Source organism: Xyrauchen texanus, chromosome 29, assembly GCF_025860055.1.
Source record: "Xyrauchen texanus isolate HMW12.3.18 chromosome 29, RBS_HiC_50CHRs, whole genome shotgun sequence".
NCBI classification, from domain to species: Eukaryota; Metazoa; Chordata; class Actinopteri; order Cypriniformes; family Catostomidae; genus Xyrauchen; species Xyrauchen texanus.
In genome coordinates, this window is record NC_068304.1 from 22034067 (window position 1) to 22050321 (window position 16255).

The 16255-nt window shown below is 38.2% G+C and overlaps 2 protein-coding genes across 5 annotated transcripts in view; one reads left to right on the forward strand and one right to left on the reverse strand.

The window, feature by feature from the left end:
• LOC127623219 (N-terminal EF-hand calcium-binding protein 2-like) overlaps window positions 1-7015 on the forward strand; it is a 107875-nt gene extending 100860 nt beyond the window's left edge. The window contains exons 11-13 of the mRNA XM_052097553.1: window positions 190-267; window positions 4475-4566; window positions 5198-7015. Of these exons, the coding sequence (XP_051953513.1) occupies window positions 190-267; window positions 4475-4566; window positions 5198-5226 (199 nt within the window). The 3' untranslated portion in view covers window positions 5227-7015. The remainder of the gene's footprint in view (window positions 1-189; window positions 268-4474; window positions 4567-5197) is intronic.
• A 1946-nt stretch (window positions 7016-8961) lies between these two features.
• Window positions 8962-16255, reverse strand: part of LOC127623161 (membrane-bound transcription factor site-1 protease-like) — a 42855-nt gene continuing 35561 nt past the window's right edge. For 3 of the 4 annotated variants that reach the window (XM_052097449.1, XM_052097450.1, XM_052097451.1), the window contains exon 23: window positions 8963-16042. In XM_052097449.1, coding sequence (XP_051953409.1) covers window positions 15837-16042 — 206 coding nt within the window. In that variant the 3' untranslated portion in view covers window positions 8963-15836. Of the gene's footprint in view, window positions 16043-16255 lie in introns of all 4 variants that reach the window. The other variant, XM_052097452.1, reaches the window with a different exon arrangement.

Below are 16255 nucleotides of genomic sequence, written 5' to 3' on the forward strand. Positions count from 1 at the left end.
GATTCTGTTTACCTTTTCTGTAAGAAAGGAGTAATTGTCTCATTATCTTGTAATCCCTCTCATCAAAGACATTCTACCAATGTTTTCTTTAACCTCAGTGTTTGTTTAACACAGTTTTTCATCAACTTGCTGAATCAGTTTGTCCCAGCGTAACGTGTGAAAATTAGAGTGTTCTTTCTCACTCTCCAGTGTGACTGCTGTGCGGCTGCCAGACGGTCTTTCTTTTGTGGTGTACGAGTTCTGGGACGGAGAGGAGGAGTGGAAGAGGTAAAATATGACACTTATTTTTTTGTCTGGGTGCAAATCTGTGTTGATCATGTTCAATAGGATCTTCTCTATAATAATAGTGTATGCTGCCGGACCATATCTCTCTCTCTCTCTCTCTCTCTCTCTCTCTCTCTCTCTCTCTCTCTCTCTCTCTCTCTCTCTCTCTATATATATATATATATATATATATATATATATATATTATAAATAATAAAGGTCTTGTAAAAAATATTCCAATTGCATTAAAGGAATAGTTCACCTAAAAAAAAGAAAAGAAAGACAATTCTGCCATTATTTACTCACCGATGTGTTATTCCAAACAGGGGCTAAACATTTTATGTTTTTCATTGCGGTTCATTCTAAGCAAAAACATAATTTATTTTTTTTTCGTTCCGGTTCAGAAGTTCTGCAGCCTCCTTTCCAAATGGTAACCAGTTAGAACAAAATAAAAGAATGGTTAATAACAGTCTTTTTAAAAATGACATTACTTTGCGCTAAGGGGTGGGTGAAATATAAGTTGCAGTGTTTCCAGATCTCGCAAGAAAAACAAGCAACCTGGACTGGTAAAACAAGTCAAAAATAAGACATAAAATGTTTTCTTCTGTAAATTTATCAACATAGAAACCATAACAAGCACAAAGTTTATTTATTTATTTTTTAAATAAATTTGCCAATTTGGCATGCCCAATGGTGGCATAGTCCTCATGGTGGCATAGTTACTCGCCTCAATCCGGGTGGCGGAGGACAAATCTCAGTTGCCTCCGCGTCTGAGACCATAAATCCGTGCTTCTTATCACGTGGCTTGTTGACCGCGTTACCACGGAGACATAGTATGTGTGGAGGCTTCACGCTATTTTCTGCGGAATCCACGCACAACTCACCACGTGCCCCACCAAGAGCGACAACCACATTATAGTGACCACGAGGAGGTTACCCCATGAGACTCTACCCTCCCTGGTAACTGGGCCAATTTGGTTGCTTAGGAGACCTGGCTGGAGTCACTCAGCACGCCCTGGATTCAAACTCACGAATCTAGGGGAATAGTCAGCCCCCAAGCACACAGTTTATTAACAGTTAAGTATAATTTTAATTACAGATCTGCTTCTCAGTCAAAACCCGGCAGCATCAAATCTGTATTAATGCATCAGATCTAACAATAATTAAGTGATGACTTGGAAACAACTGAGAATGTATTTATTCATTTATTTGTACCTTTTTCTGTTTTTGTCTCTTGAACCGTTTTTAGTCCCTGGTTCCAAACCCATATTCAGATATTTCTGTGAAACACAATGTTGGAAATTTCAGAAGATATTAGACTAGAAAGGAGAAAAAGCCCCCCAAAAGTGCCATAAAAGTCTCCCATATCACACTCACACTATTTCTCTTCTGAAGCCATAAAATAGCTTTGTGGAAGAAACAGACAGAAAATTAAGTTGTTATTTAATAATCAACTCCATGAGGTTCTCTCTAGCCTATGTCCAGTTTCAAAAATAGCACGTCAACAACATTGATGCAAAAATTGCACTGGTTCTCTTTTGTGTTGTACAGCCATGGCCAAAAGAAATGGCAGTGACATCAGATGCATCAGATGCATTTTAAATAATTGCAAAAAGCTTCATTGGCCAAAAAAAATGAACTTTATCACAAAAACCCAAATTTCAGTTTTTTGGCCCTGGCACAAAATGACCAGCTAACATAATTTCACTAATCATATCAGCAGCACCTGGGAAAGTGTGAACGATTACTAGTCATGTGAAATCACTCTATCATTCTGATTGGATTATAAAAGCAGACTGATTGCTATAAAAGGAGGGAAGATGTGCTTCCAATAATTGTGTTCTTGTTAGCAAGGTTACCTCTAAAGAAAGACATGCAGCCATCATCACTTTGCATCAAAATGGCCTCACATGCAAGGAAATATTGCACCTGAAAGATCAATTTACCGGATAATCAAGAATTTCAAGTAACTGCAGTGAAGAAGGCTTCAGGACGTCCCCTCCTAAGGAGTCAGCTACGGAATCATGTCACCACCAGTGCAGAGCTTGCTCAATATTGGCAGCAGGTTGGTGTATCTGAGTGCATCTGCATGCACAGTGAGGTTAAGACTTATGGACAATGGCCTGGTGTCAAAAAGGGCAGCAAAGAAGCCACTTCTCTCCAGGAAAAACATCAAGGACAGACTGAAATTCTGCAGGAAGTACAAGGATTGGACAGCAGAAGACTGGTGCAAAGTTATTTTCTCTGATGAAGCCCCCTTCCGAATGTTTGGGACATCTGGAAAATCGATAGTCCAGAGAAGAAAAGGTGACCATTACCATGAGTCATGTGTCGTGCCAACAGTGCATCCTGAGACCTTCCATGTGTGGGCTTGCTTTTCATCCGAGGGAGTGGGCTCTTTCACAATTCTGCCCAAAAACACTGCCATGAATAAAGAATTGTATCAAAACGTCCTACATGACATGTCCTGAAACTTCTCCCAATGATCCAAGAGCAATTTGGTGATGATCCATGCATTTTCCAGCATGATGGAGCACCGTGTCATAAAGCAAGAGTGATAATGAAGTGGCTCGGAGATCATTACATTGAAATTTTGGATGTGTGGCCAGGCAACTCCCCGGATCTTAATCCCATAGAGAACCTGTGGTCAATCCTCAAAAGGCGAGCAGAAGCCCACAAACTGTGATCAACTACGAGCACTAATAATGCATTTACATTTACGCATTTGGCAGACGCTTTTATCCAAAGTGACTTACAAAGCCCTTATTATAGGGACAATCCCCCCAGAGCAACCTGTAGTTAAGTGCCTTGCTCATGGACACAATGGTGGTGGGCGTGGGGATCGAACCAGCGACCTTCTGATTAACAGTTATGTGCTTTAGCCCACTACACCACCACCACTTAAATGCAAGAATGGATCGCCATCAGTCAGGATTTGTCCCAGAATCTGATATCCAGATTGCCAGAGCAGAGGTTTTGAAGAACAAGGGTCAACACTGTAAATATTGACTCTTTGCATATATTTAATGTTTTTGCCAATCAAAGTCTTTAAATCTCATGAAATGCGTATCATTGTTTTCCAGTAGGCCTAGGCCTACCATAGAAACATGTGAAAAAATTATCTACAAATACTGAAGCAGCATACTTTGCAAAACACAAAATGTATCACTGCCGATACTTTTGGCCATGGCTGTACCTTAACACAAAGATTTCTTTAAAAAATAGACACAGACAGAGGCTAGATGTGAGCTTCAGGAGAAAAAAATAACCTCTCATTGGTTTGGAACAATATGAGGGTGACAAAATGACCACAGAATTCAATTTTTGAGGTGAACTATTCCTTTAAGTTTTTATAATTTTGCATGAGGAAGAACACTCACTGTGTATTATAAATACTAGTGCTGCTGCGGATGTATCCGCACCGAACTGACAGGATAAAGGGGCTTCGGTATGGTACACGCATGCGTGAAACCAATATTAAAATGACATATAAACGAAAATACATTTGTGGAGCAACACGGGACCACACGGAACAAAAACTTAACAGAACAGACCGCCACACAGTAAACTAGAAACTGCAGATCAGATAAATGCATGTGACGTTTATGTGGACAGTTCTTTCATCAACGCGCATGCTGCCCCGTCTGCTTTCACTTTCGCGCCCTGTCTGCGTGTTTATAACTGCGTCTCCCGCAGAACGTGCTTAGATGCGATATACAATATGGAACCGCCTTTCTGTGGAACATTCCCTCTATAAAGTTTCCACAATAACGCATTTCAGCAATTCTGTAGTGCCGACTGCCCACTCTACTGTATATAAACATGCACGGGCTGTAATTGTCCAGCAGGGGGCATTGTATATACTAACAGATCCGCCCTTTCCCTATTTTTTAATTTAATGTTTTATCAGGCAAAATACACAGAAATCTGTACTGCCAATGTCTTAATTTTGTTTCAATTATTATAATTGCGAATGTTCTTCCTTTTATTATTATTTATGTTTATATACAATGTGCATATAAGAGGATCTTAAGTTTTGTATTGTAATTTCGTTCATGTATAAATGACCCTTCACAATAAATGTTGCCCATCAGCCACTGTTTTAAAAATAAATAATTTAAATAAAGATTCTTTGTTTTTGGTGACAGTGGATTTCTGGACACCTGTATTTGTTTTAGTCCTTATCTAACCTTCCCTGATTCTCTCTCAGGCACCATCAGACTGCAGCCTGCAAGGCCTTCCAGCATGTGAAAGTGGATACTTTGAGCCAGCCAGAGGCCGTGTCTGCTGTTGCTGTGCCTGGTGCGTTCCAGTGGTGCATGTCAAAGGGGCTGTTATGGGCATTGGCATCAAACCGGCCTTTGATGTTACTTAGTTTTGTATTCTGTCATCTTTAGAGGGGTTGTTGTTCTTACATTTCACAGGAATACTCCAATTTCCAGCTTATCCATCCTCTGACAGTGACTTGATTAAAGGGACAGTACACCAAAATAAAAAAACTGTCATCATTTACTACTTAAAACCTTTTACACTCATTCCGTTCCAAACACATATGACTTTCTTCTGTGGAACCCCAAAAGGAGATGTTTGGCAGAATGTTAGCCTCAGTCACCATTCACTTTCAAGACTAATAATCTAACATCTCTTTTTACATTCCACAAAAGAGAGAAAATCATACAGTTTGGAACAGCATTAGGGTGAGTAAATGATAACACAACTTTCCCTCTAAGATGTTTTGTTCTGCACTGTATACCGAAAACCCTCTTTGGTTACTATTAGCTATATTTCAAAGGGAGGATGCCGTACAATTTACAAACAGTTTAATGATCGCAAGTAGTCATAAACATACATTTTAAAGATATGCAGGCATTACATATTTACTGCTGTTTATCCCTTTAATAATGATGCTGACTCTCTTTCTCTCTCTTTCTAGCCGCTTGGTGCAGCCTGAACAGAGAATGAGAATCAAGCCAGTCTGCAGGTGGAACTGTCCCGCCTAATGCCTGAAGACCTTCACCCCTCCTCTTCAACCACTTTCACTCTCTATCCCTCTGTCACAACCCCTGCTATCTTAACTCTCACCTCAACTCTCTGGGCTCTCCCCATTCTGTCTCCCTCTTTTGTAATTACTTGTTTACACAGTATTAATTTGATATTGAGCCAAAAGAACAGTGTGAGCTGCAGAGAATGTCAGACATAGAACCAGTTCCCACATTTACAACACCACCACTGCAATATACAGTCATTAAAGGGATAGTTTACTTAAATAAAAAAAACAAATCCTGTCATTTAATCAACCTCATGGTGTTCCAAACTCGTAAGACATTCTTCAGTGAAAAACAAAAGGAGACATTAGGCAAAATATAAGCCTCAGTGTCTACTGCAAGTAAATGGTGACTGAGGCATTCAGCCTAACATCTCCTTTTGAGCTCCACGTAAGAATAGCAAGGGGTTGAGTAAATGATAACAGAATTTTCATTTTTGGGGTGACTATCCCTTTATAACTCCCAATTGTGAACAGGAACCTCACCCGCTTGATGCATTATATCCAACATCAGGAAAATTACAAAGCATGTGCATTTAAAATATCAACTTACATAGACAGTCTCTACAAAGTAAATGATGCTGATTAATATTTCATCTGTTTGATTTTAAACAAGCATCCACTGCTTTGCAGACAGTTCCCTGACGGTACAACTTCTGAGAAGACAAAACTGTGCAGTGAAGTATTTATACAGCTGTCCAAGGATAAAAGCATTTCCGTAAAGACACTTTATACATGTTATAGGCTGGTGTTATAGGTACTTTCTGAACATGTGTAGTGCACTGAGCCATGTAGAGTGTTTGGTTTGGTAATATGTTTTGCTGAACAGCATGGCATATTCTGCCATTAAATGGGCCTACATTCACAACACAAACCAAATAAAGATCTGGTCCAAAAGCACAATGTTCATGGAGTATTATAGAGGAAATGTTTATGTAAATGAAATTTTGCCTATAGAGTGTAGAGAACATCTTGAGTAATGAGCATTAAGAGAACTGAATTATCTCATTTTCATCTACAGATATATAAGAGTATGGCTTTGACAGATTGTAATTCTTACCTAATTTTATTTCTCATTAAAGAACATTTGGCTCCAGATAATCTCAGGACAAGTAAAATTATCTTCTTTCTCATAGAGGATATTTTGATCAAAGTGGATCATACTTCATACAGCTCACATTTGTTGATCAATAAATCTAAGGCTGTTGTATTTGTGCAAAAAGACTGAAATTTCTGGTTGGCTCAATGTAGATACAGTTCAATACAAGGTGAAACAAAACACAGCCCAAACTGCAACATTCCTTTCTGTTTGCTTTCCCACCAATCCTGCCTTCTGTTTGGTTTGTTTATTCCTCACAGTGAGTGCATGTTACAAATGAATGTCCAGTAAATTATTTGCCGTAGAATTTAGCTTTGCGAATTTAAATGGATTTTGTGCATTTCTTATTTTCTTTTATATTATTCCAGTAATGGAACATAAAGAACTGAAATACATACAGTATATATGAGATGAATAAACGTTAAAATATGAGCAGTCACATTTAATGGAATTGTTTGATGAAATACTACTTCTTATACCCTTGTATGTTTCCGTAAACTGGCTTTCTCTCTTATAAGTGAGTGTAGAGATTTATTGCAGGGATGCAAAGTATTATATTAGTCTTAAATTTGTTAAAATTCTAGATTATGTAGAGTGCTGCTATTCAATAAAAGTACTGAAAAAAGATTTGCCATTGCATTTTTTTTTTTTTTACATCACCACATCAGTTTGTTGATTTAAAGGGATAGTTCACCCAAAAATTCTAATTCTGTCATCATTAATCACCCACATGCCATCCCAGATGTGTATGACTTTCTTTCTTCTGCAGAACACAAATTGTGATTTTTAGAAGAATATTTCAGCTCTGTAGGTCCATACAAAGCAAAAAAATGGGTGCAAAACTTGACGCTCTAAAAAGCACATAAAGGCAGCATAAAATTAATCCATATCTTCAGCAGTGATATGAGTGGGTGAGAAACAGATCAATATTTAAATATTTTTTTTGCTAGAAATTCTTTTCCCTGCCCAGTAGAGGACGATATGCATGAAGAATGTGAATCAACAAAAACAGAAGCAAAAATATTAAAGTTAAAGTGGAGATTGACTGAGCAGAGTGGAGAATTTATTGTAAAAAAGGACTTACATTTACATTTATGCATTTGGCAGATGCTTTTATCCAAAGCGCCTTACAGTGCACTTATTACAGGGACAATCCCCCTGGAGCAACCTGGAGTTAAGTGCCTTGCTCAATGACACAATGGTGGTGACTGTGGGGATCGAACCACCAACCTTCTGCTTACTAGTTCAGTTCTTTAGCCCACTACGCCACCACCACTCACTTAAATATTGATCTGTTTCTCACATGATTTTTGGAGCCTCACAATTTCAGCACCCATTCACTTGCACAGTATGGACCAAAAGAGCTGAGAAATTCTTCTAAATATCTTAATGGGAGTTCAGCAGATGAAAGTCATACACATCTGCAATGGCATGAGGATGAGTAAATGATGAGAGTATTTTCATTTATGGGTGAACTATTCCTTTAACTGAACACAAATACTGTCTATTTCATATGAACTTGAAACCATCATTTTACAATATAGTAAAGTCATAAAGGGATAGTTCACATAAAAGTGGAAATTCTGTATTTATATAGCATGTTTCTACTACTCGAGGTCACTTTACAAAAACAAGAGAGGAGGAATCAGAAAAATACAAAGACATCTCAAAAATAGAGCTCATTACTTACTAATTAACTATAACTTACTTTCTTCCGTGGTACATAGGAGATGTAAGCCTCAATGATAGCCTCAGTTACCCTTCACTTTCATTGCATCGTTATTGCATTGACAGCAGTGAATTGACAGTTTAAGTATATAAAAATGGTTCCCATATCTAAAGAACACTAATATATTTGTATTTCCTATAACTTTACACTCTTATTGTAGAACACTGTTGAATGTATTATCTTTCCCAACTCTTGCTTCTTTTGAGGAACAAGTCATCATGGCTCTCAACTGCACTGCTACAAATAATTCATGATACATGTAAATGTATTACTTAACAAATATTACTGAATTCAGGAAAAAGGGCCAGTAAAAATGGCTGGACATTCAAAAAGAGAAGATATATATAATACAGATTTACAGGACACATTTGTCTGAGGTATTTCGCATAATATAGTTACTACATATGTGCTTAATTTAAAGTGAATATAATTCCCTTTTAAGGAATTAGTCCACACACACACACCTACATGAAAGATATTATAAAATATTGGAGCAATGTTTAAAATTACGCCAAAACCATACAGTTAATAGTCCTTGTGTTGAATGGTAGCTGACATTAAACTTTTCTGACAAAAGCTGACAAAATATCTTTCTGGGCAGTTCCAGCTTGCAAAATTATTAGTAAGATATTTAGATCTAACTTAAGAGTTGCATGATTGCAACTGAAGTGCCTTGTCCAAAAATATAGGTACCACAGAAAAGTGTGATTATTCCCCATGCAATCAGAATATATCTGGGAGAATAAAAAGACCAGAAATAAAAGCACATGATTATTTATTAGGCAATTGAATAAGTATTAATTTACTACATAGAAATCCAAAGAATTACACAATCTCAATTTCTCTTACCTCAGAATAGGAGAAATTGACTCGGACTGCACATAAAATATCAGGCAAAGTCCTTCAATAAAAGAAGTGAAAATTTTAACACACATTATTATATATTATACATTATTCCAGCTCAAAATGAACAGCATAAGATGTCTAACAGAATTAAATACTTTCACATTACATTTAGATGCTTATACATTGAAGTGCTGTGTGAATTACGATACCATTATTTTACCAGATATTTAAAGGAACATTCACAAAGCATGTTTTTAATCTGTCTGCACTATTTCAGTGCTTGTTTTTCTGTGTGAACATGTGCAAGACAAATGTCTTTGATCGTTGTGACGCTCGCAGCTTTTTCAGCATCTCATGCCACGAGCGCAGCATTTTTAAGATGCCGTGTCAGTCAATTTCAACTTTTCAATATGTCTCGAGAAAAACCTGTGTTCCATTCGTTGAGTAGTGTTTAATGCAAGAATGTGTTCCGAGTCAATAGCTCCTAATAATGTCTGTCCAATGACATTAAAGTCCTACATTCTGATGCAGTTAATGAGTTCAGCCAGAAATACAGCCACAAAAATCACAATTCATTACAGTAAAGGGTCTTGTACAATGAATCAGACAGGTAGAATTACATGGAAATATAAAGATGAAGTACGACTACACTGATCACGTTGCTGATCTCCAGAACAAAGACTGCAATGAGAAGCGTGACTGTGACCCAAGCTGTGGTCAGAGCAACATGGGGAAGGCACTCATGGGAATTAGTCACGGTGGTGTGTTTGAGTCTGTGCCGCAGCAACAGATCCTGGATCACAGAACAACATACACACATACCCAAATGCAATACCACACGGCCATCCAACCATGTTAAAATTATTCTATTCAATGTCTTTAAGCAAATAAATTACTGTAGGTGGAAATGGAGTGGCAAAATGTAGTGTAGGCTCATTGATCATACCTACAGAAATATATGCCTTAAAGGAAAAGTTGACACAAAAATGTTTATTCTTTCATCATTTACTCACCCTCATGCCATCCCAGATGTGTATGATGTTCTTTTATCTGCTGAACCCAAATTAAGTTTTTTTAGAAGAATTTATCAGCTCTTTTGTTCCATATTATGCAAGTGAAAAAGTCAGCATTAAAGTAATCCAGTAGTTAAATAAATGTCTTCAGAAGCGATCTGATAAGTGTGGGTGAGAAACAGATCAATATTTAAGTCCTCTTTTACTATAAATTATCCTCCCTGCTCAGTCAATCTCCACTTTCACTTTCACATTCTTCTTGTGTTTGATACTCTTCACGCATATCACCCCCTACTGGGCAGAGAGAGAAAAAGGACTTAAATGTTGAACAGTTTCTCACCCATATCTATTATATTGTTTCTGAAGAAATTGATTTAACCACTGGAGTTTTATGGATTGATTTTATAATGGCTATATGTGCTTTTTGGAGCATAAACATTTTGGCACCCATTCACTTGCATTGTATGGATCTACAGAGCTGAAATATTATTTTAAAAATCATAAATTTTGTTCTGCAGAAGAAAGTCAAACACATCTGGGATGGAATGAAGGTGATTAAATGATGAGAGAATTAGCATTTTCACATTATAGCGACCACAAGGAGGTTACCCCATGTGACTCTACCATAGCAACCAGGCCAATTTGGTTGCTTAGGTGACCTGGCTGGAGTCACTCGGCACACCCTGGATTCAAACTAGCAACTCCAGGGGTAGTAGTCAGCATCTTTACTCGCTGAGCTACCCAGGCCCCGTAGAAAATAAAGTTTTACGAATATGTGGACACTGATGAACCTGATTTGAACATGGACACCACAGAGATGAAGACCCAGTGGGACAGCTTCCTGTTCTCCATACTACTATAGGTAGCAATGAAGGCCTCATGGCACTGAAACAGTGAAGTTAGAGTTTGAAGTATCAGCTCACAGTGTTCAAACATCAGATCTACAACACACTTACACAATAGGCTCAAAAGGCTTTTCCTGTAATGAAGAAAAAATAAAGCACCTTCAGCACTAGCTCATTTCACACCAATCCCCCTCTTGCACAGCTCTATTCATATCTCCCTTTCTCTCCTCTCTCTATTCCTGCCATGTGCTCAATCAGCCTCAAGCAATGGACACAAATAATCCTGTGCTTTTCTGAAGTGCCACCACACTGGACTTTTGATTACATTTTCGACAATTCCCATGTGTTACCATGGTTAAGGGAGAACTAACAAATAAAACTCACCTCAAAGATGCATTGGTTATCATTCTTTGCATCTGAAAGGACCTAAAATATTAAAGTGGGAACAAAAAGAGCCTGAGGGCCTGTCTTTGGAGTGATGACATTCAATGAAAGAATTCCAATGCTCTTTTTCTCAAAGGTGCAATGCCAGTACAAAGCTAGAAGAATGTATTACTCCGCAATCTACAAATCAGAGGTTACCTGAACCCACTCACCTGAAAGCCAAAGCAGATAGTTGGAACAACGTTGAATATCGAAGTCAATGAGCTCACTCTAAAAAAAAAAGCTATTATTACAACTAGTAATATTATTATTAAACAGAGGTGGTTTCACATATAAAAGTTGTAAAAGAGCTGTTCAGTCATGATGTCAATTTGTAAGCCAACCCGGAAGGTTAATAGGCCATGGGCTCCCTCAGGAATTTCGAATGGGTTTTTAGAAAAGCGGTTTTCGGTTAATGACTAAAATAAGGTCTGTTAACATTACTTGAAGAGACTTTTATGTATTGTTCTACAACATCTTACAGTCCTAACTCAAACACAAATTTGGAAGTCATTGTGAAATGTCAAACCGTGTGTTGCTAAACAAGGACTAACAATTTATCAAGCATCTAAACTAGTATGTAACTGTAGTATGAACTGTAACCAGCACACGCTCACATGGAACAACAATGCTCAAACTCTCTCACAAGTAAGATCTGCACCTAGGAAAACAAAGACATCACTGTGTGCAAAACCCAGCTTCCCTCTTAACAAACATTGTCCACCAGAGACATCCTGCCATCCTTATTCTAACCCCACAAACTCCAGCTTTTTAGTTTTTTCCTCACCCCAATTCCAAAACCCTGCCCAATTCCCAATGCGCTCTAAGTCCATAGTGGCATAGAGGACGAATCTCAGTTGCCACCACGTCTGAGACCTTCAATCCACGCATCTTATCACGTGGCTTGTTGAGCGTGTTATCACGGACACATAGCATGAGTGGAGGCTTCACACTATTCTCTGACATCCACACACAACTCACCACGTGCCCCACTGAGAGCCAACCACATTATTGCGACCACGAGGAGGGTACCCGATGTGACTCTACCCTCCATAGCAACCGGACCAATTTGGTTGCTTAGGAGATCTGGCTGGAGTCACTCAGCATGCCCTTGATTTGAATTCACGACTCCAGGGGTGGTAGTCAGCGTCTTTACTTGCTGAGCTAACCAGGCCCAGCGTGAAAGTAATGAGAACCACATACATTATTTTACTCATGAATCAAAAACCACTATTCTAAAAACCAATATGAAATTTCTGAGTTACCCCTTGGATGTTACCCCTTCTCTCTGGCGTTAGGACTTCAACCTGAACAGACTTTCATATTCATTCAGAGTTCAGCATGATGATACTTTTTCTTTAGGCACTGAAGAGAGAAACATAAAAGCATTCTGTGATGATACTGAAAGTGCTATGAACATTTATTCAATTTACCACAAAATTGGAAAGCTCTCTCACTCCATAGTTACCCATTGCTCTACAGAGAAGAAAGATTGATCTCATGCACTGGCCTTGTGTGGTATTTGACAGTGATGGCTACAGTGAGATAACTAGCAGCAAAGGTTCCAAGAATACTGCACAAAAACAAATATGAAAGATAACAAATGCAATTGGCATTTAATGGCACTTCTTGCATTTACAAGAAGTGGAGGGGAGACATTCTAAAGCTATTCAAATACTGTGCACTGTCATGGCAATTGACCATAAACGTCCTAATGAAAAACAGCATAACAGTGCTTCATAAAAGCATCAACCCACTGAATCACTGGAGCTGGCAGTCCAAGCATAAATTCACAGTAAAACTACAGGCAAAGAAAACAAACAGACTCAAGGAACTTCATATGATTGTGTCTGCATATTAATGAACTAAACCTTCAAAGACCTCTGATCCTCTGACTGCCACTGAAAGCCTGTCTGTCATTTATCCATAATAAGTGGCAAAATACAAACAGCACAATCACAGTTTTTTCTCTTTAATCAACAAGGTTCCAACATTTTGACCAATGTCAAGTTGTTTGTGATTGTTGCATAAAGATTTTTAAAAGTCTATTTGAATCATACTCTACTCAGGCAGTATCTATCCAATTTCATTTTGTAATTAGGTCTGTTGATTTAATTCATTACTTCAGTGCGATTAATTATATATATATATAAAAAAAATTGTTTTGTTTAGTTATGTCTCATAAACATAAGGAGTATCCCTACCATTGGAGCAATTCAAGCTTAAAGTACAACCTGTTTTCAGCACTGGGCAGTAAGCTAATCTCCAGCAGTATAGGCAACACGCAGCTGTACAGACAACAAAACCAGGCTTGTGTTCAAAAACAGCTGGACAGAGTGCAATTCCGAATGCAGGGATCTTGAGGTGTTCTTTTCTAAATTTCAAACAATGCTTAACCTGAAAAAGTGTTTAACCAATGTGCTCCAAATGTGTCCATCTGATGCAGAAGTACATTGACAAGTCCTTAAAAAAAGCCCTTACAATCGATCTATATAGGACAGATTGACTAATTAAATTGCAAAATGGATTACTGTGGACTGTAGGTCCAAAAAACACCAAGGCAGCAAAAAATTATCCAGATAAGTGGTTAAATCTATATTACCAGAACTGATATGATAGGTGTGAGAAAAAGATCAATATTTAAGTAATTCTTTACCAAAAAATATCCATTTTCACTTCCAAATACTACTTTGGTTTTTGCGATTCGAATTCCTCATGCTGATCTCAACCTACTGGTCAGGCCTTGTCAAAAGTGGAGATTTATATGATAAAAGGACTTAATATTGATCTTCTTTTCACCCACACCTAACATATCGCTTCTGAAAACATGGATTTAACCACTGGATGTATGGATAGTTTTTATGCTGACTTTGTGCTTTTTGGAGCTTCAAAGTTCTGTCCACCATTCACTTGCATTATATGAACCTACAGAGCTGAGATATTTTTCTAAAAATCTTCATTTGTGTTCTGCTGAAGAAAAAAAAGCATACACATGTGGGATGGCATGACAGTGAGTAAATGAGGGAATTTTCATTTTTGGGAGAACTGCAAGATCCCACATTTAACGGCATGTGCTCCATGGTGGTCTTGTGGAGGCGGATGGTATGATGGAGCCTGGTGCTACAGGCTCACTGTTATTCCCCTGGACATCAGAGCACAAAGATGGTTCTCTGTTTAAGGCTGTTCCAATGGCAGAGACAACCACAAGAAAGGCTGGAACTCTTTAGATATGTGGGGCAATTAGAACATGTGACCTTCTTTGTGAAAAGATTTGTGAAATCCATTTAAGCACAGACAGCTGGTCATGGTTAGTTCCATGCTTTTCATGTCATTAACCTCTATCATGGTTCGCCACCTGAAAGGGACTGGTGACATTTGCACAGGCTATTCTTTCCATCAAAAATGGACCAGGATTGAGACTTAGAGAGAATGCCCAGCACATATCACCTCTAATTTAATTAGTCGATTTTACACTACCCTAAAGCAAAAGCATTGGTGACTACGAGACTGCTAAGCCAAGCAGTTGATCGGATATTGAAAGATGAGGATTTCTTTGGGCATGGTTATGTAAATCTATTGTTTAATCATTTAAAATATCTTGTGAATTTTTAAGCTTGTGCCATGTCTGCAATACAATGACATTGCATGGTTTTGTAAGAGAGGCTTGTGTGCCCAAATACTTTGAGGCACCGTCTATCACAGCTTATATATCCTGTATGCGTATACTTCACATAATAAAGATAACTACACAAGGATGGATCAAAGCCAAACATGGCTCTCATCCAAGAGCATTCTGAGGTGATATTTTACTCCTTGTGTTCAGGCAAACTGGCAGGCCACCCAGTCAAACAATGACAGCTTAATTTATCTTATGCACATGTATCTAAAGCAAACAATGAAATGGGTTCATTCATCATTGAAAGTAGAAAAATAAACAGAACCATTCCATAGCCATATATGCTTCTGTCAGTTTACCCGAATCATCCCTTAGATAAAAAATGTTTACGTTTTTTCCACTGTTACCCTTAAAACAAGACTGTCATCCAAGAGCTTTTAGAGGCAAGTTTTCTGCTTTATACTGGATAAGATATATTTAAAACGATATTTCCACACCAACAACAGATAAATCTTGATGGCTATTTACAAAAGATGCAAGCACACTCCTATTTTATAAAAACACATTTTCACAATAAAAAAAATTAAGACATGTGGAAATAGTCCAATATGTTGATCAAAGAAAGTGAATGGCTGGTTTTGGTTGTTCAATTTGGCATACACAGCAAGGGTCAATTCTCAATCAATCATCATTAATAAATTAAATGAGGAAACATTTCTCCATTTGGTCACTAAATTGAAAGGCATGGGTTGAATGACGATAAGAGAGGGAACGATGATATCCATTAGATAAAGCCCTTGTCTGGGCAAAGGTGGCAGGCTTCATCTCAAGCACATACTCAGCCAATCGGAGTCAAAAATCTCATTACCACAGCCACACACACACCTCAGGGATATCTGTTCATTGTTTCTTTGTCCATGTACAGACGTGGCATGTTCAGGTGTGGTGTGTGGCCGATCATACTGTGGGGTTTCTGCCTGAGTGGGTAGTTTGTTGTTGTTGAAGGTAAAGTGGCCTTTTTACTCTGGGCTTCCTGCGCTTGGGCTTGCTCTTGGATTTGGTCAATTGCACCACGAAGAAGGAAAGCACAACCATGGCACCAAGAAACGCAAACACTGGGATGGTTTGGCCCACCTCTTGATTATAGCGGCCTGGCATTATCCCTGAGGAAAAACAGTTCATAGTGTCAAAACACATTAAAGGCACTTTTGTAGGCAACATCTGATTGGTTATTTCCTCAATCTGCAGCAAGCTCAGTTTAATCAAGCAACACTGAACCAATAAGTTTCATTCAATGTCATTAAAGGGTTAGTTCGCCCCAAAATGTATTCTGTTGTCATGTATTCACCCTCATGTCATTCCAAACCTGAATGACT